Raw genomic sequence first — 20,891 nt, 5'->3', positions numbered from 1 at the left:
CATGGCCTGTGCTCTCTGTCCACAGCCGCATCGAGTGGGTGTGGCTGCACTGGAGCGAGTATCTGCTGGCTCGGGATGAGTTCTACCGCTGGTTCCAGAAGATGCTGGAGGTGCTGGAGGTCCCCGCGGAGCTGCAGCTGGGCCTGAAAGAGAAGCAGTGGCAGCTGAGCCACGCCCAGGTGCTGCTGCACAACGTGGGCAACGAGGCGGTGCTCCTTGACCGGCTGCTGGAGGAGGCGGCTTCCCTGTTCAACAGGATCGGGGACCCCAGTGTGGACGAGGATGCCCAGAAGAGGATGAAGGCTGAGTACAGTGCTGTGAAGGCCAAAGCTCAGGTGCGTGAGATGCAGGTGGCAGACTCATTCTTCACCCCTGTGCCCACTTACCTGCCTCTGTCTCCCCATGCAGCCACCCTTTTGCTCCCTAGACATTGATCCCCTGTGTACTCGCCATCGACTCACCGAACTCCTGCTGACCCACTGGCCACCACCACATGTCCACCTGCCCACCCTCCTCCCCACTCACCTGTCTCCTCACCAAATGGCCCAGTCTGCCATTCACTATCCCCCCACCTCCACCCTTCCTTACCCCTCCAGCCCTCTCTCTGTGTACCCACCCTCCCATCCCTCTGTCATCCTACTCATCCAGCCGTCTCCCACCAGCCTAGCAAGCCTCACATACGTCTACACAACCACTTAATCTCCCTCTCCTGCATCCACACGCTCCTCCAACTACCCATCAACCCACCGCCTGCTCGTTCAGGTGACTGTCTGCAGTCTGCTACCTATCCCCTGTCCCCCCTTCACCACCTGCTCACTCCCTATCTGCCTGTCACCACTGTCCATGCACGCACCCACCCACCGCCTAACTGCCACACCCCTGCCTTCCATCTACTCAGCCACCCACCCCTCTGCCTCCACCCACCCAACAGCCTGTGATGTACCATCCATACACTCAGTGCCACGCAGGGCCGCGTACACGTGTGGTGCTTAGCATATGTACGCTGTGTACACTGCCTGATGCACTAGGATGCTTGGCCTTGCCAAGATGCTTGGCTCATCTCCTCTTCCCCGGTCCCTCCCTCCTACCGCCCTCCACCCTTCCTCCTCTGCTCTCTTTGGACCTTCCTCCAATCCTTCTGCCCATTCTTTGTCTCCATCCCCACACCTTGATTTTTTTTAAGACTTTGTTTATTTACTTATTTACTTACTTATTTGTTGAGAGTCTGGAAACAGGGGGAGGGGCAGAAGGAGAGGGAGAGAGAGAGAGAATCTCAAGCAGACTTCCTACTGAGTGCAGAGTCCATATAGCCTTGAGTTTTAACCAGTCCATAGAGTTACCAATTTCAATTATTAGTATAGATTTATTTTTTTTTTTAGATTTTATGTATTTATTTGAGAGAGAGGGAGATAGAATGATCAGAGGGAAGGATAGAGGGAGAAGCAGGCTCCCCCACTGAGCAGGGAGCCTGATGTGGGGCTTGAACACAGGACCCTGGGATCATGACCTGAGCTGAAGGCAGACACTGAACTGGCTGAGCTGCCCCAGTCATTAGTAAATTTATTTATTTAAAGATTATATTTATTTATTCATGAGAGACACAGACAGGCAGAGACACAGGTAGGGGGAGAAGCAGGCTCCCTGTGGGGAGCCCAATATGGGACTCGATCCCAGGACCCCAGGATCAGGCCCTGAGCCAGAGGCAGGTGCTCAACCACTGAGCCACCGAGGCATCCCTAGAGTCCTGTTCTTCTGATGCATTCCCAGATCCCTGTGCATTTTAGGATTGTTGTCCTTAAATTGTAATCAGAAAGGACCCGGCAATATGACAGGCTAGAAAGCCCGAATACCCTTCCGTTTCAGACAACCAAAAATACTGCACAGAATTTAACAGGCGTTGCTTAAATGCAGACCCGTGTGTGCAGACACCAAGGTAGGAGACACCGTGTGGACCACAAGCAAAGATGTTCTAGATTGCTAAACTCACAGGTGCGCCTGAGGTTTTCCTGGGGTTAGTGCTCAGGCTGGAGAAGGAAGTAAGACTTTGGGCCCAGAGGAAGCAGAGGCAGCAGCAAAATGTGAGAGCCCTTGAGGGTGAACTAGAAAAATCTCCTCATGTGCAAACACAAGAAAGGAAGTCCGGGTTTCAGCTGGGGCTCTGGGATAAAACAAAACCCAAACAAATGAAAACATAATCACCCTTCAGAGTACGGGGCCAGGGGCCTCTCGCATAATTTTGTCTTGGGGTTCAAGTTTGGACGTGGGAACTCCTGAGCCCACACACTGACATGACTGTGAAGCCAAGCAGGTGAATTCCGGGGTGGGGAGGCTGGCTGAAGCAGGCTCAGGCCCCTCAGAGGCTCAGGCCCCAATCACGGGGGTGGGGGGAGGTGGTGGTCTGCAGATAGAGTCCTGCTTGGGGCGAGCTCACAGCTCAAAACTACAGAGGCCCCAGGGAAACGATCCACCACGTCAGGAGACCCAGCGGACGGCAGAGTCAGACTCTGGAACTTCAGCTGCCTGAACAATCTGATGGAGACTGTAAATGATGTGTATACTCAGAATGCTTGCGGACAGAGCCCAAATCTGGGAGGAGGGAAACATTTACACAAGGAAAGAAAAAACATTAGAGCCTCTTTAAAATATACTAATAGGGACGCCTGGATGGCTCAGTGGTTGAGCGTCTGCCTTTGGCTCAGGTTGTGATCCCGGGTCCTGGGATGGAGCCTGACATAGGGCTCCCCACAGGGAGCCTGCTTCTCCCTCTGCCTCTCTCTGTTGTCTCTCATGAATAAATTAAATCCTAATAAAAGAAGGGGGAAAAAAAAAGAACAGGACTGGGTCCCTGCATGCTTGTGAAGGGACCTGGGTTTAAGCCAGGCTCCGCTGCTTCCTAGCTGTGTGGCCTTGGGGCAGCGCACCCTACCTGCGAGCAGGTTGAGGACTGAATGGGTTCACAGGTGAGCCCCTTGGAGCCTGGCAGGTGGCCTCCCTACCTAAAGAACCTCTCTACTCTCAATAGCAGGGGGAATAAATAGCAACCCCAGTGAAGTTTAACATACAGCAGGTGCTCGGAGCTGTGCTTTGAATAAATGAAGGCCTCACCTTCAGCTTGGAGGCACTCAATTCCTGAGGCCCCAGAGGGCAGGGACAGGGGGTTGTGGGGTAGCTGTGCAAGGGCCAGGACGGACAAGCAAGGAGAGCAGGGAGTGTGGCTCTTGCATGTGTAGCCAGTTGGCCCTCACCAAGTCCCGAGTGGCAAGGGCGGTGGTTCTCTCTCTCTCCAGAGCTGTCTCTGGGGCCCCAGCAGAGGAGGTGTCTGCCCCCGTGGCCTCCCAGTTGTGACTTTACAGGAAACAGGTGTTCGTGTCAATCAGCAGAGAGCCTTCCGTGCGGCGTGCAGAGGACAGGAAATGGAAAGTAGTTAGACCTGTGTGTATTTGCATGTGTGTACATGTGTGTGTGCGTACATGTGTGTGCGTGTGTGTGTGGAGGGGACATGCCTGGGGCACTGGGTGAGTGCCTGTCCTGGCCTACATGTGGACATGATCACCTCAGAGATTCTCAGGGTCACTCTGGGGACTCTTCTCTCACTGGATCCAAAACCCACAAATCATAGAAATCACAATTCTTCTTGGCAGCTTCTATCTTTCCTTAGTCTCTTTGTGTCTTTGATCTCACTGGGTCCTCCCAGCCTTCCCCTGGGGTAGATAGAGAAGATTTGACGGGCCCATTTTGCAGACTTAAAACATCTTAGTGACAGACACCACTGTCCCAGTAGAAAGATCCAGAAGTTCTAGGTGACTCTCGAGATAGAGGGGCTCTATCCTCACTGGTGCTTCAGGTCCCACCCCTGTGCTTCTGCAGGTCGCGCTGAGAAAGAGGAGGGCAGTTGTAAGTGGGAGGCTTGGAGCCCCTGGAGGAGGGAGCACGGTGCTCCCAGGAGTTCCCAGAGGTCAGCGAGCAGGGTCTGGGGTGCAGGAGCGCGGGGGCTCGGGCATGGAAGGACGGGGTGGGGCAGGAAGCCGTCTCCCCCTGGGTGGAGGCCCTTGGAGTCGCCAGGCGTGCGGGTTAGTTCAGAAATGGGCGCTGGTGTTTGCAGGGTGACCTGATCCTGCCTGGAGGAGTAAATTCCATTTGGCTTTTCCAGCTTGTGGCTGAAGCTCACGGACACTTGGATTTTCTCTTCCTGGCCACCAGAGGTTTGGGACTCTGTCCGCTACTCACAGGGAGTCTTGTCTGCCCGCGGACGGGGAGGGCCTGGGGAGCCCCAGAGCTGGTTCTTGTCTCCCCCAGGAGGATTGTGGCAGACCAGAGGTGCTGGCCGGAGAGGGGCCGGGCAGGGCTGCAAGTCCTCTGAAATCATATGCAAGCTTGTATGAGTGCCTTTTCCCGGGGACTGGAGCCATAGCTTCCATCAGATTCCAGAGGGGGGCATGGCCTTCAGAGGGACTGAGAAGCAACTGAGAAAATCCAACTTTGGTGTTGTCCTTAGTAAGATATTTAACTCCTAACCCCAGGGTCCTCATTGGTAAAATGGGATATAGCCCCTGCCCCCCAAGGAACCCTCAGGGGCACAGCCCAGCCTTCCAGCCCTAGACAACAGGAAACTGCCCCAGCTCTAGCCTAAGCAAGGTGGGGATGCTGCATGTCCTGCGGTCCACATGCCTCCTGGTCCCCTGCCTTGGACATTCGACCAAGGCCTCACCTGGCATGAGAGGCTCCATGAGGCGGGTAAGAGAGGCATCCTGAGGCGGGCCGCTGAAGTGCCCCCAGCCCGGGGACAGGATGAGGGCCGCGTAGGAATCCCCGGGGATCCAGGCCCGTTCTCAGGGTGAGTCTCCGTGGTGCTGTCTCGGTCGGCTCCGCCTGCCATAACCGATCACCCTGGACCGGACGGAGGGCTTGCACGGCAGAAATGTGTTTCTCACCGTTTCGTAGGCTGGGAAGTCCAAGATCAAGGTGCTGACAGATTCAGCTCCTGGTGAGGGGCCTTCCCTTGGCTTGTTGCCGGCTGCCTTCTTGCTCTCGTAGCGGAGAGAGGGGAACAGTGGGCTCTCTGCCGTCTCTCTTTATAAGGGCACCGATCCCATCATGGGGACCCCACTCTGACGACCTCACGTGACCCTAATGACCTCTCCAAGGCCCCACCTCCAAATACCATCAATCTATGGATCCGGGGCATACCACTCAGTCTGCAGCAACATTATCTGTGTCAGTACCTTGACTTTCACCAAGAGAGTCCACTTCAGCGTCTCTCCAGCTAGTGAGCAGGCCATTGTTTCCACCCTCTGAAAATCCATTTTTGACTTCCGATATGTTCATTAGCAAAGCCACTGGTGTTGAGGGGGACAGGAGCAGGGAGGCACTGTGGAGGCCACCTCTGGAATGTGGCCTTTGCGACCACCCCACCTCTCCCTGCCCCTGAAGGGAGGGAGGTCCTGGGACCAGGCCCGGGAGCGAGCAATAGCGCGCCGTCCACTCCAGATCTTGAGACACAAGAACAGAGCAGGCTGGTTGCCAGCGGGGTCCTGCTTGTTTATTATGAGTTTTTTTAATTCACATTTTGTGGAGGTTCCAGGCACACAGCAGCCTCCTCCTCCTCCTCCTCCCCGGGCGGCCTGTCTGTCTGGCATCTGGGCCATGGATCCAGGCCGTTGGCGCAGGCTCGTAGAGGCATAAATCCTCACCGCCCTTGTTAATTGGTTGGGTTTTGACATTCCCGACGGCCCTGCCCGCCACAGACGGTTTAATTGTTTGGTCTGATGAGGGAAGGTGGAGGACTCCCCCATTTGTCACTGCTGTCATCCTGCACCGGTGGCCGCCCGGCCGTGGCTGAATTGTGCTCTGTGCTCGTTATGCCTGGCCCGGAGCTCGCCTGGACGCCTGCCCTGCTCGGCCGCGCTGCGCTCTGAGCGCCTGCATCGTGGATCGTGGAGGCTTTTACTGACTCTGGCTTCGTCCAGGGCCAGCACCTCATCGCTCACACACAGGGCCTCCGGCCAGCACGTTCAGGGGAGAGACTTCGCCTCGCTATGACATTTATCACCATCAGCTTCAACCCGGGGCCCAGCTCGTATTCTCTGCTTGTTATTCCTGACCCACTTTATTTCATAAATGAGGCTTGCCTGTGGATGGGGAGAGCTCTGGGAGGGTGTTGGTGGATGCGGGGAGGGGGAACCAGCAGGTGAAGCATGAAGGAGGCGGCCCCTGTCTCCTGGTCCACGTTTCGAATTCAGACACCTGCTGTGTGCTGCTGTTGCTGCTCCGAGCCTCAGTGCCTTAGGCAGCCAGCTCTTCGCCAAAAGACTTGGTCCTGTGCCTTGGTTTCCCCATCTCTCACGTGAGGATATTTTCTCCTCCTTGTCATGGTTGTTGGAAAAGTCTAAAAGAATGCACTGGTATTTTCAGGTTTGTTGAGGACTTTCTCACCGGCCGGGGAAGGCACATTGACATAGGGAAGTTTTGTGAATCCATGTATCTGTCCCTACTTCCCATTTGAGAACTTTTGACTTGGTTTTGTCGAGGGTCAGCGCCCTCCCGGACTTGGCCTGCTCCAGGCTAAGAGCCGAGGCCAGCAAACTAGGGCCTGTGGGCCCCATCCACCCCATCTCCTGATTTCATGTGGCTTAAAGGGAGGAAAATCAACAGCAGAATCTTTCAGGACATGTGGAAACGTTGCAAAATTCACATTTCAGTGTCCATGTTTGAGTTTTACCAGGATGCAAGCTTGCTTTACATGTTTGCTTCTGGCAGCTGTGAACCACTATGTAAGTAGCACGGAGCCGGCTGCCACCACAGATACCACAGGGCGGATAAAAAGTCCGAATCATTCACTGTCTAGTCAGCCCACCTCTGGATTAAGGCAATGGCTTTGGGAGCCAGGCACTTGCCATTTACATCTTGCCTATAAGGCCCTTGAAGAGTTACATGACCTCTCAACATCAGCCTGGACATCTGCATAACGGGGCAGGCTTGGCATCATCGTGATGGCAAAGTACGATCGTGCTCGTCACGTTCCAGGCGTGTGGTGGGTGCTTATTAAAAGGAAATCCCCTCTTTCCATCTTGTTGACTTTCCTTAAGAACTTCCCTTTGTTGGCCACTCTCCATGTGATTTCATCCTGCCACTTAGGGCCGCGTTCATTCATAGAGCCACCCTGCGGGCCCTGGGGAGGAAGTCGACCAGGGGCAGCGTGGTGTGTAGGGAGCCCTTGGCTCTCCCAGCGGATGACAAAGTGTGAGCAAGGCCTGGAGGGAAGCACAGGACAGAGGGAAGGCCGATCATTGAGCCTGGGGCAGCAGGCTGGGTCAGAGAGGAGGCAGGGTCAGTGTATCCAGGCCGAGCTGCGTGCTTGCCCCGTCCTGCTTGGTTGGATATGCCAGGAGCACAGGAGAGAGCAAGCGACGATAATCAAAGGCTCACAGGGATCAATTGCTGACTAGCTGCCCAGCGTGGTTCTGGGGTTGTGTGAGCTCTGACTGATTGGATCTCACTGCACCCCAAAGAGGCGGGAATGACTATTAACCACATGGGTAGATGGGGAGACTCAGGCATGAGGCAGGCCAGGGTTCAGGTCATGGGCTGTGGGCTTCCAAGCCCAGGGTGTTGACCGCAGGGCTACAGCCACATCATGGGGTCCTGCCCTGGACACTGAGATCTGGGCCTATGGGCAGTGGGGAGCCATGGAAGGCTTTAGAGAAATGGGACTGTGATCAGGGGTGTGTTTGAGACACGGAGTCCCTGGGCACAGAGGTCTTATAGCAGGGACACTGCTATTTCCCAGATGACAGCCGCCCTCAGGACACCATCTTGTCCCTGCTTGGTTAGGACAAGAGTGGGATTGTCTAAAAAGTGAGGTGACTGCAGCCTACACTGGCAACAGCGCTGTCCCTGTGAGGAGATGGGGGCCGCCTGCTGTTTATTTGCCGTGCCCTGAAGACACTGCTGGAGTCTTGGGCCACTAATGCTGCTGGCCCAATCTGGCCTTCTGGGTTTGAATCTCAGTGCTTTCCTACCCACTGGAGATCTTGGGCCACCGCTTGGTGCCTCAGTTTCCCTGTCTGTCAAACCAGGATAAGAATGGTGTCAGCTGATGGGGTGGTCAGGAGAGCTCCGTGAGATGATCATGCACATGAAGTTCCTCGAGCAGTCCCGGCACTGTGGTGAGTGCTCCAATGATAGTGTTGCGTAGCAGGAATTGTTACAACGCCCCTGTCTTGAGTGTCATTCCCAGGACGTGGCAGGAAAAAAGCCAGCCGTATAGTTGACAAGCCCAGTGTGGACAGGTTTTGACCAAGAGTCTCTTGGTTTACTGCTAATAAGGTAGAGAAGGGCATCTGGGACTTCTTGATCTTCGGCAAAAGGACAGAGGGTTGACCTCAGCTCACACCCCATAAACACACACACACACACACACACACACACACACACGGAGGCAGGCCTTCCTTGAAGCAGCCTGGGCTGGGGACCTGCATAAGTGATGATTCTCTTCCCTTCCCACAGGCCAGAGTGGATCTGCTGGAACAGGTGACGCGGGAGCACGAGCATTTCCAGGCGGGTGTGGACGAGTTCCAGCTGTGGCTGAAAGCCATGATGGAGAAGGTGAGCAGCTGCCTGGGGCGGAGCTGCAAACTGTCCACCAAGCACCGTCTCTGCATGCTGCAGGTAAACTCGGCTGCTTCTCCATCACGGGGGCCCCTGAGGAAACGCTCGAATATGGGCGTTCTGTGTTGTTGTTTATCTAATAGGATGTGCTGGGAGACACAAAATCCATGGCACATGGACCCCACATATGGAGAAGCATGGGATCTGGGGCGATATGTTTGGGGCCTTGGCTGCTTTCTGGAAGTCTCTGAGCCAGCAGGGCATTTGGAAACCCAAGGCCACAGCAGCATGGTCTGGACCAAGGGGTCTCAAATAGGGGACTTCTGGAAATGTCTGGAGGCATCTTTTGGTTGTTACAGTTGGGGGGTGGAGATGCAACTGGCATCTAATGGATGGGGGCCAGAGACCCACAGGACAGTTCCCTCCAGGGTTATCCGACTACAGATGTCAGTAGTGCTGTGGGTAAGGAGCCCTGGTGCAGGCATCAGGTCTACAGTGGGGAGAAGCGTGGTCCGCCCTGGCCTTCCTAAATGCCTGTGACCTCCAATGAGCTTCTGACTTCCTCTATAAAGGGAGTGTTAGATTACCTTCAGTAATTCTAGGACCACTTTATAAATTTTGCCACAGATATACACCTGTACCATTTATTTAATATTTGTACTTAAGGTGATTTATTTTTTAAAAAAAAGCAGTGAACAATGACCAAAAAAAGCTTACATGACTAGTATAATAGTGTTCATCAGACCTTCTTTGTGATAGTCCCAAACTGAAGGCAGCTCAGACTTTAATCAGCAAAGTACTGGATAAACATATCGTGGAACAGGAGAGATGGATGGATGGATGGATGGATGGATGGATGGATAAAATCTACTGACAAAAAAGGGACAAAGTACTGCTATCTATGACAGCATGGAAAAATCTAAAGGGTGTTACGCTGAAAGAAACCAGTTTCAAAAGCTAATATATTTTATGATTTCAGACATGTGGAGTTCTAGAAGCTTTTGGGATATTAGAAATCCTCTACATTTTGATAACAATGTGGACTGCATATGCATGAATATTTCTTAAAACCATTTGGACAGTAATGTTTAAGATCTATGTACTTCACTCCATGCAGTGACACTTGGATAAAATAGTAAAATATTTTGAAGGCATTTGCAAATAAAATAGTTTCAAAGGCGTTTATATGAATTTGTTTGTAATTAAAAGCAAATCGAGTGTTTTCTTTGAAGGGAAAATTGATGTCATTGTCATGAATGCAAAACCAGCACTCACTCATAATTAGTAGATAACCTTCCAAATAAATATAATGAAACTGGGCAGCCCCGGTGGCTCAGCGGTTTAGCGCTGCCTTCAGCCCAGGGTGTGATCCTGGAGACCCAGGATCGAGTCCCATGTCGGGCTCCCTGCATGGAGCCTGCTTCTCCCTCTGCCTGTGTCTCTGCGCCTCTCTCCCTCTATGTCTCTCATGCATAAATAAATAAAATCTTGTGAAAGGGAATAAAGGGGAAAGGAGAAAAAATGAGTGGGGAATATCAGAAAGGGAGACAGAACATGAGAGACTCCTAACTCTGGGAAACGAACTAGGGGTGGTGGAAGGGGAGTTGGGCGGGGGGTGGGGGTGACTGGGTGACGGGCACTGAGGGGGGCACTTGACAGGATGAGCACTGGGTGTTATTCTATATGTAGGCAAATTGAACACCAATAAAAAATAAATTAAAAAAATTAAAAAAAAATATAATGAAACCAAACAGAATCAGTAGGTTCTATCTGGCTCCATACTTATGTGAGCCAAAGGCTCCAAGCCTGAGGCTGCCTCTTTCTTTGTTAAAAAGGAAGATCAACAATTATCAGAGGGGGTTAAAGCCAGAGATTTTTCTCCTTGACTTAATCAAATGGGCATAAATGACCTGGGAAAGGGAATTCTGTCCTTGTGTCGCGAGTGAACGCTACCAAGGCAGACAGTCCACCCCTTGGAAGGGCACCTTGGACCCTAACCAGGGAATCTGGGTGAGTGGAAGGCTATGACATCCCCAGGGGATCTGGAAAAGGCAGCACACGTTTTCTCTCTCCCCTCCCGTGTCTCTCCATCCCCCCTCTACCCCCTGTAGGACATCGCCGAGGATTTTCCCTGGGGTGAGAAGTCCTTGAGGAGGTTGGAGGAACAGGCTGTGGGCGTGCTCCAGAACACCTCTCCTTTGGGTGCGGAGAAGATCACCAAGGAGCTGGAGGACATGCGGAGAGTTCTGGAGAAGCTGCGGGTCCTCTGGGAGGAGGAGGAGGGGCGGCTGCAGGGCCTGCTCAGGTCCATGAGCGCCTGTGAGCAACAGCGGCAGCAGCTGGAGGCCGAGCTCGCGGAGTTCAAGAAGGACCTCCGGAGGCTGGCCAAGGAGGGCCTGGAGCCCGCAGAGAAGGCGGGGACCGAGGAGGAGCTGGTGACCCGCTGGAGGCTCTACTCGGTAAGCAGGCTTTGGCTAAGACGTGGACCTTCCGGGTGCCGTGGGGCCTCAGGGCATCGCCACGTGGAGCTCCTTTGGCTGCGGGGAGAACCAAGCTGAGCCTTAGGCACACTCCCTCTGGTTTTCCTGGATCTTTGGTAGCCTGAGTTCCCTGGGTGTAGTATACAAGCCGGGTGTTTGTTCCCATTTTCCAGATGAGGAGACTGAGACCTGGATAAATTTCACCATCCCCCTGCCCCCTCACCCCACAACAACATCCCCAGGATCACACGATGAGTCAGTGGGTAAATAAGACCAGAGGTGGATTGGCTTGGAGCCTGCCATTCCCTTGCCCAGTGGTGGGATGTGGGGTGGACTTCCTGAGCCCAGAGCAAGAAGAGTTAGGTCAGAGGGAAAGTTGTATAGTGTAGAGATGATGGGGTTCTGGGGAGACCAAGCAGGACCATGCCCACCCTGCGAGGGTGGGGTGGGTTCCCACCCGGACACCATGTGTGGTCGGAGCATATTCGCCTTCCTCCCACCCACGTGCATGCTCAGGAGGTCTGACCTCTGGACAGAGAGATTTTTAAATAAGGACTGACACCCTCCCGCACTCCTATCTTTACTCATTAACTCAGCGGGGTAGCTCTGTGTCCGTACCATTCGGGGAAATGTCTAAAAGAAACGCTGCCCAGATCCCACCTCCACTCTGCATTGTTGTTCTATTTTTTGTCTTCCTTCTTATGCTTGCCCAGATGCAAAAATATTTTCGTGTGGGTCGAAACAAGGCGCATAGTCCTTAGGGCTCCCTGAGCCTCCTAGTAGACCAGATTCCACTGCAGCGACCAACTTTGCACACAGGGACCTGCTACCTCTTTAGGACTGTCCGCCTCGGCACAGGTGGAGGTGGGGAGTGCAGGGGTCAAGGGCGGGGGCTTTCCGGTCAGGCTGCCTGGGTGCAGGTCCTGCTTTCTCTCCTCGCTTGGGAGAAAGGCTTTAAACCTCAGTTGTATGTAGAGCAGGAATGAACACGTGGGAGCTTCAGATGTGCTCAGCATGGCACCTGCCAAGGTTGGGGCTCCCAGAGTATTGGCTTTTCCCACAAGATATGGGATAAAGGTCAAAGAATATAAACTCGGGGCGGGGGACAGGGCCCAGCCTTGGAAGCCCCGCCAGTGCCCCATCACACCAGCCACCTGCCTGTGGCCAGCTGCGTTTCAGGAAGCCTCTCCTGAGGCAGGAGGCCGACCAGATTCCTAAGAACTCTCTGCCCCACCCGATTCCAGTGTGGCCTCAATGACCAGCAAGTCACGACTAAATGAAGTCAATGAAAGGGAAGTCTGGAATTTATCACTATAGACTTTTGTTCTGAAAGCAGCATTCACACTGGGGCTGTTTGCACCGATTACGTGTCCTATAGTAAGAACAGGCACACCTGACCTGCTCCCACCCGGCCTCGGAGTGGGACGAGGCCTGGGACGAGGCCAGGTGTGTGGCTGCGAGGCAGCCCGACCGGCTTTGGCCCTGCAGAGCAACGGAAGGGTGGAGTGCACTAATCCTCGCTTGCACTGAGAAGGAGATTTGGACTGTTCCCTCTTTGAAGAAACAGGCCGGCCCCACAGAAGCAGGTTGTGCGAGGACCCCAGCTGAAAGAGCAACGTGTTCATCTTCAAAACTGACACGGGAACGTGCTGAGAGCTGTACAAACCTATGCCAGGGGCAGCAGGGGGTCGGGGGGCACCGCCTTTTACAGATGGGGAAACTGAGGCACTCAAGAGTTTGAGACCCGCCTGCGGTTATGCACCCTCCAGGTGGAGGCAGGGACTTGAACTCGAACCGAGGCAGCCTGACTCAAGAGCACGTGCTTCTGCGCCAGCTCAGGCTCCCAGTTTTAGAAAACTAGCGCGGTGAGAGGCGAGGACCAGGAACAAGGGCGCTGGAGCTCAGTCTGGCTGTGACCTTCTCATCCCAAACCCTCCCTCACCGAGAACGGGGGCTGGGAGTGAGGGGTGGGGTCCCCACGTGGAGCAGGGCAGCACCATTCATCCACGTCAGGGAGACTTCTAGTGGCGAGGGTTGAGATCAGAGTGGTTTTGTGGCTAACCCAGAGTCGGCCACAGCCGCTGCCCACGGTCCCCCTCCCGGGCATCCCAGCAATCCAGAAACTAAAGATGCCCACGTCATGGGTATGGAGTGCACAGCAGGGCCAGGAGCACCCCCTCTTATTTCGGGGTGAAGGCAGCTGTGTCCAGAGAGGGGCAGCTCTTAGCCAGGCCGGCACTCGGGCAGCAGCCTCCCATGCTGGTCCCTCCCTGCTCCCCTGACGTTTCTGTGACCTGTCTGGCCCCATAGTGACTCTTGACCGTCCTGTGGGCTGGACAGGCCTTTCTCCCGAGGCAGCCCACGAGGCTGCTCCTCGCTGCAGACCCCTGCCCTGCGCCGGCCAAGTCTCTCCTGCCTGCAGGCTGGCCAGCCTCCCTGGGGCTTCTTCCTGAATGGTGTGGAAACTGCCGATTCCTACACCCCAATTGTGTCTTCTTCATCTTCTACAAAAACTTGTGCAGATTTCGTTGCGTGTGCTTAACGATTAAGTATGGACAAGAGTAGTTTTTGAGGATGAATAAGGCTGCCCGGGGAAGATTCCACGTCCTGCTGCCTATACAGTGTTCCCTCCTTCCCCCAGCTGCTGCCTACAGTCCCTCTATCTGAGCCTGCTCCCTTGAGCCCCACCCTGGTCCCAGTTCATTTGTGGTTCACCCAAGACTGAGCCTGGCTGGAGCTGCCTCTGGTCCCCGTGGATGGAGGATCTGGCCCAAGGCATGAGGTTGCATGTGGGGCGCCTGGGGAGGGGCACAGCTGGGCTCCTGCTCTGTGCCCAGTACCTGGGTATGGGGGTGGCCCCCCTTTGCCAATGAGGGAAGAGCCCAAGGTTGCTCAGCGGTGAAGGGGTCGAGAAGGTTTCCAGAGCCCAGCACTTTCCGTTACCCCATCTCTTCTACCGAACATGGGCCCAGCGAGAGTCAAGGTCAAAGTCAACCCCCCCCCACACACACTTCCCAGCATAGCAGGAGAGGGCCCTGTCTGGTGCCAGGACGTGCAGCCCAGTGAGTGGAGCAGTTCCAGAGGGCTCAGGGGAACTAAATGCCCTCGTCCTGCCAGGACGCTAACCGGCTTCACGGGGCCTCTTTAGACTGTCGTTTCCCTTTAGTGCTGCAGTGTTAGAGCCAGAAGGCCCAGCTCCCACGTCAGGTCCACTGTTCACTTGCTCCGCAACCGTCAGATAACTCCTAGCCGGAGCTTCCTTGGGTATGCAGTGGGGACACGGAGAGTTACTTCTTGGGGTCTCTGTGCAACTTTAATGAATGGGACCCCAGAGCATTCAGTGAGGTGTCATGAGGACTCATGACTCTTAACGCTGAGGTCAGTGGTGATACATAAAAAATCAGCTTGGTGGCAGCAAATGCCAAGTTCGGGGCACAGAGCAGGAGAGCAGGGGCTGAGCTTCCGGGGACCCCGGCCCCTGCCCTGGCTGAGTCTTCTCCCAGGCTCGTGCACCCCCACCTGCTGTGCTCATTGCCCCGTCCCTGAACCTCCCGCACCCCTCTGGTTTGGTCTGTGTGCCACAGGCGACGCGGACGGCCCTGGCCGCCGAAGAGCCCCGGGTGGCCCGGCTGCAGGCGCAGCTGAAGGAGCTCGTCGCCTTCCCCCATGACCTGCAGCCGCTCTCCGACAGCGTGGTCGCTGCCCTCCAGGAGTTCCAGAGGTACCCGGGCCGGCTGAGGGAGGGGAGTCCCCTGGGTGTGCCTCGGACCTCACGCTCGAGGGGTCTTCTGACCTCATCGAGGGTGCCACCACCAGGTGTGCTGGCTTTCTCTTGCAACCTGGTCACTCTTGCACTCCTCAGCCACTGACTTTCTGCTTCCAGAAAGAGGACTAGACTTGGCTTGTTCCGTGCTGAGTGGCTCATTCACCCATTTCCACCCAGTCTCTATGTGGCCTAGCACGGGGGAGGCGTCCACCAAGCAGTGGCCCAAAGGGAGGGCTTTTCAACAGACAGACACCATCCCCCTCCCTGCAGATGGTGCCCACACAGCGTCTGAGCCTGTCTTCAGAGCAACCTCTGTGTCCCCCTCCGCCCATGAGCTCAGCAGAACAGGGGCTCCAGTTCCTAGCCCTGCAAATGTCAGTAGATCAAATGTCTGCCCTCCCTGGAGCTGAACACTGTATCTTTGCAGTCTGGAGCAATTTGTGCTACGTGAGCCTCAGAGGTGCTGGGAACACAGCACAAATGTCCCCATATCCAGAGCACCTCTCATCCCTCTGCTTGATGCAAAGCTTCCTTTAGGATGAACTCAGAGCCCCCCTCCCCCTTGCTGTGCATCTGTACCTGAGAGCAGAGACCTGGATCCCCTGCAGGGGTGCTAAGGTGGTAGCAGGGCCGTGACCTTCTGTGCACGGGGAGCCGAGGGGCTCCCCCCTTCCCTCTAGCTTCTCCTATTGAGCTTTTATGTGCTCGCTCGCTCTGACTGGCTATTGTATTTGGAAGATTATTTCTAGAAATGATTTGGGCCTAGGATGATGGTCTCTTACTCAGGAAGGGATTTAGCGTTAGCTTCTGCGAGGTGCCTGGGGGTAGGCAGTACCAGGCTAGGGGCTGCATGATTCCTTCTCCAAGGTTCGAGGCTCTCTGGTCGTGAGGCTGGGCTGCTTCCAGTGTACTTTTCTCCAGAGGTGTAGACCTCTGAGGCCCCATAGCCACTCCCAGCAGCCCGTGGATGGGGGAGAGTCCACCGTGGGAACAGTGTAGGCTGGGATGCCCCCCGGGGTCCCGGGAGAGACCTCTGTTCTGGACTGATGCCATGCTTTCCTGTCTCGGTTTCTCCCCTCCATGGCCCTCGCAGCATGAAGGGGAAGAGCACCAGGCTGCGCAATGCCACGGGGGTGGAGCTGTGGCAGCGCTTCCAGCGGCCTCTGCAGGACCTGCAGATATGGAGGACCCTGGCCCAGAGGCTCCTGGATGTCACCGCCAGCCTGCCAGACCTGCCCTCCATCCACACCTTCCTGCCCCAGATCGAGGTAACCGTGGTCCTGCCAGGAGGGCTGACCAGTGTGCAGGGGGGAGGAGGGAGGCCACCAGCCAGGCATGACATGGTAGCCAGGCTTCTAGGGAAAGTCCCTTCTAGGGAAGGGCCTCCAGGTATGTGGGTAGAGCTCATTGCACCCTACCTGGAAAGTCCCAAGTCTGCCCAGTAAATGTTATCAGTGACAAAGGTCATCCTCAATTCTTGGGAAGAAGGCAAAGTCTGGTACCTGATGTGACCCCAGGACTGTGTACTGACCCTCCCACACCCCTTCCCTTCAAGATTCTCCTGCAGTTGGTCCTCTGGTGGAAGCACCAGCAGACCTGAGGGAGAGCATGTGAGGCCATTCCCTTTCCTGTGTGTGTATCAATTAGGATGCAGGTGACAAGTGACAGAAATTCTGACCAATGGTAGCTTAAAACCCAGAGGCTTTTAGGTGGTTCCAGGGATGGCTTGATACCTCAACAGTATCTTCTAGAACCCAGACTTTTCCAAGCCCTAAGCTATATCTCCCTTCATGGCCCTAAGATGGCTTGCCACACAGCAAGCTTGCATCTTCACCTGAGGAACATCTTGTTCCAGAAGGAGTAGCAAGGGGGCAAAAGGGTTTCTCTATTCATCATTTTCAACAGGGAGGCAGACCCTCTTTCCCAGAAGCCCCAGTGGACTCTCCTTGCATTTTTTCTGCTCAGCTGGGCACATGACTGTCCCTGGACCAATCACTGGCTGAGGATGATGGGACTGCCAGGACTGGTTTTACCAATTTCAGGCATAACCCTATATTAACATGTGTTTATTTTTTATTTTTTTAAAAGATTTTATTTATTTATTCATGAGAGACACAGAGAGAGGCAGAGACACAGGCAGAGGGAGAAGCAGGCTCTATGCAGGGAGCCCCATGTGGGACTCGATCCCAGGACTCCAGGATCACACCCTGGGCCGAAGGCAGATGCTCAAACACTGAGCCACCCAGGCATCCCCTTAAAATGTGTTCAAAGAAGACAATGTATTTTTTTTTTTTTATTTTTTAAAGATTTTATTTACTTATTCATGAGAGACACAGAGAGAGAGGCAGAGACACAGGCAGAGGGAGAAGCAGGCTCCCTGCAGGGAGCTCAGTGTGGAACTCGATCCCAGGACCTGGGATCACACCCTGAGCCAAAGGCAGAGGCTCAACCACTGAGCCACCCAGGCGTCCCAAAGAAGACAATTTAGACGATACAAACAAACGTTATTTAACACTTCACGAGTGGAAAGTCTCCTTTTGGAGAACTGCAAAATGGGGCAGAAGGCAGGAAGGTTTAATAAGATAAAGAATAAAGAACAAGAAAAGATAGAAAATATCTGATTGGCTGTTGGTCAGTCAGCCTTGTTTGGGGTGAGAAGGTCCAGAGCTGGCTTGACATTTGGGGATCGCAGACTAGATATACTGTGTTTCTGGTCAAGCAGAGCATTTACGGGAACTCAAAACTTATCTGGGAGTTTCACTTTGCTGCCTTGGCATCCAGGGTGAAAGAGCCCCACCTTGAGCCTAGAAATGTATTTCAACACCACTGACTGGGAGGCCATCTAAACACAGTGCTGGGTTTGGTGACTAGGAAGGAGGAATGCGTGTTGGGTGAATGGACAGTGGTGTCTACCACAAATGTCCATCAGCGTGGCAGCTCTGATTAGCCCATCAACACTGCCTTATGGTATTTGCAGCTCTGAAGCCCAGAAAATACTTTCAGGTCCAGGGATTCTAAGACACCCTGAATGGGAGGAGGCACAAAAGAGTATGAGATATAAGCCTTGTTCTGTATTAATTTTCACTCTGGTTATAAAGGTCATGCCTGCTTGGAGATGTAAAGATTTGTGGAGAAGGAAACAAAATGCGTCCATCATGTCACAAGCCGTAGGACCACTGTTAACATGTCAGGGGACACATCATATTTTCTACCCGGACTTGGTATTTCTTGGGGGTCCTCACCCTTAAACACGCTACTGAGCCACAGAGTGGTGCCTGCATTTTGGAGCATCTGTTCTCATGATTTTCCACTTGGGGCTCATGCTGGCATAAGAATTGGTTTTCTCTATCCAGTTCTTCAACTGTGGGGCGTAGCTTTTCTTTCTGAGGGTCCTGGAGGCTTCTTTCTTCCATGTTCTGAAAGATGACTGTCCATCCTTCTGAGGGATTCCTCAGGGCTCCCAAAAGTGACTTTTCTGTGTGTCACAAAAATCACTGTTAGGTCAGACAATCCAAAATATATACCCTTTATGTCTGATGAAAATCCATCTAGTCATTTCTGTGCAATATGGTCACCAATAGACAGAAGCCTTCATTCATTAATTAACAACTTTTGCATATTTGGGATCATGCTATACTGTTGAGCATCAGAATACTTTTAGTTGGTGCATCTGAGCTTTTTCTTGGCGTCATTTAAAATGGTTCAGAGAGATGGTCCAGGATGACAGCATAGAAAGATCCTGAACTTCCCCTCCTCCCGTGGACATGCTGAATCTACAGCTACGTATGGAATAACCTCCGTTTGAAAATGCCCTGAAAACTCACTGTGCAGCTCCTTCATATCTGATGGTCAAAGGGCATCACTGACATGAGTAGGAGAGGCAGAGACAGCATCTGGCCAAAAACCTCAACTCCTAGTGCAGCAACCCACAGTCAGGAAGGATCTCCAATCTGTAGCTTCTACTGGAGGAACAAGGGGTTTGTGCCCCACATCAAGCACCCCAGCCCCTGAGGCATACGTGGGGGAAGGTAAATCCCCAAAACATCTCATTTGGAAAACCAATGGGGCTTGTGTCCAGGAAACCCAAAGGGCTGTAGGGCACTGAGATGCTTTTTCCTAAAGTCTTGCGCACAAACACACTTGCTCCAGGGACCAGGGTGATAGCAGCAGTTCGAAAAGCCCCCAAACTATATATGAAGGAGATTCATTTGCTAATCTTAGGGGCAGGTGCCATTTGCACTCTCCTTCTGCCTCGCTAGCACCAGTGCATACACCCCAGCCCTGTGCTTTCCTGCCGCCTTGTAAAGCTGGTGAGTGCTTGCTGTTCACACAAGGGAAGCCCCTTGATCTCCTAGTTGGGGTGACTGGGGGTAGGGGTGAGGGCTTACTACATTCCTGGGTCTAGGGTCCAGGACTCTAACAATCAGAGAGGCAGATTTTGGGAGGCAGATCCTGGGGCCCTGCCCAGACAGCAGATTGAGACATACCTTTAGTCTTTCAGTGAAAAAAAATCCTCTTTGCTTGTCCTGGAGCTTCAGCCTCAGGAGCAGACTTCAGTTTTTGCCACCTACTGAGGGGCCTGTAGAGGTGCAGTCAGAGAACATACGGTGAGATACAACATCTTTGCACTATCCCTTGGCCTTGCTATGGCTTGCTGACATCTCCCAGAGATGACCTTAGACACTCCTCTGGGGCCCCAATGTTTGCACCTGTTGTGCAGAGAATGCCTCCAAATCACCTGGCCTGGAGACCAGCAGGGTTTACAATTGTGATTCTGCAGAACTATATATATTTGCATAAAAGTTGTTGCCTGAGGGTCTAGCTTCTAATCAGCCTGAAACTGGGAGCCAATCGATCCCTTCTTCTGGCATGCTGGGAGGTCTTTGTACTCCCTTAACAACTGGAGCTATTACAAATAAATCAGGCTGGTGGTGCCTGGCTGACTCATTCAGCAGAGCGTGCCACACTTGAGCTCAGGATCATGAGTTTGAGCCCCACATTGAACACAAAGCTTACTTAAAAACAAACAAACAAACAAACAAACAAACACACAAACAAAAACAGAACAAAACAGGCTGCTTAGACCATCACAAAGGTTCCAGAGACAATCAAGAGCAAGGGCAGGGTTGAACAATAAGCTTTATGTTCCACACAAGGCCACTCTTTCAAGACTGAGAGAGATGACTGCTTTGCCTAAAACATAGAAACATATGCAGGGATCCAAGCAAAATGAGGAAGCAGAAGAATATGTTCCAAATGAAAGAGCAAGATAAAACCTCAGAAATGAAATGGAAATAAGCCATATACCCGATAAAGAGTCCCAAGTCATGGTCCTAAAGATGCTCACTGATCTTGGGAGATGAAGGAGTGAACACAGCAAGAACTTCAACCAAAAATATAAAATACAAGAAAGTACCAAACAGAAGTCACAGAACTGGAGAATACAAGGACTGAAATGAAAAATACATGAGAGGGTTCAAAAGTGGACTAGATGCAGCAGAAGAAGGGATCACTGATCTGGAAGACTGGGCAGTGGAACATACTTGAGTGTCAAAAAGAAAAAAAATAAATTTATTTAAAAAATTTTAAACTATTTTATTCATTTATTCATGAGAGACACAGAGAAAGGCAGAGACATGGGCAGAGGGAGAAGCAGGCTCCCCACGGGGAACCCGATGAGGGAGTCCATCCCGGGACCCCATGATCATGACCCGAGCTGAAGGCAGACGCTCAACCACTGAGCCACAGAGGTGCCCCTCAAAAAGAATTAATTTTAAAAATGAAAATAGCTTAAGGCACCTAGGAGACAACCTCAAACAGAATAACGTTTGCACGATAGATGTCCCAGGAGAAGAGAGAGAAAGGGTGGCAGAAAACGTACCTGAAAAATAAAGACTGAACACTTCCCTAACCTGGGGGAGGAAACCTGCATCCAGGTCTGGGAAGTACAGAGAGTCCAAATAAGATGAACCCCAGGTGGCCCATACCAAGACACATTATCATTCAAATGTCAAAAGTTAAAAATAAAGAATCTTAAA

General features: G+C 53.1%; 1 protein-coding gene across 6 annotated transcripts in view; it reads left to right on the top strand.

The window, feature by feature from the left end:
• SYNE3 (spectrin repeat containing nuclear envelope family member 3) overlaps positions 1–20,891 on the top strand; it is a 106,847-nt gene that overhangs the window by 45,631 nt on the left and 40,325 nt on the right. For 5 of the 6 annotated variants that reach the window (XM_038545654.1, XM_038545649.1, XM_038545653.1 and 2 more), the window contains 5 exons: positions 26–335; positions 8,506–8,667; positions 10,719–11,066; positions 14,672–14,808; positions 15,947–16,121. In XM_038545654.1, the coding sequence (XP_038401582.1) occupies positions 26–335; positions 8,506–8,667; positions 10,719–11,066; positions 14,672–14,808; positions 15,947–16,121 (1,132 nt within the window). The remainder of the gene's footprint in view (positions 1–25; positions 336–8,505; positions 8,668–10,718; positions 11,067–14,671; positions 14,809–15,946; positions 16,122–20,891) is intronic. The other variant, XM_038545650.1, reaches the window with a different exon arrangement.

This window comes from Canis lupus, chromosome 8 (assembly GCF_011100685.1).
Source record: "Canis lupus familiaris isolate Mischka breed German Shepherd chromosome 8, alternate assembly UU_Cfam_GSD_1.0, whole genome shotgun sequence".
Lineage (NCBI taxonomy): Eukaryota > Metazoa > Chordata > Mammalia > Carnivora > Canidae > Canis > Canis lupus.
The sequence above is the reverse complement of the archived record's forward strand: the minus strand, read 5'-3'. Positions and strand labels throughout refer to the sequence as shown.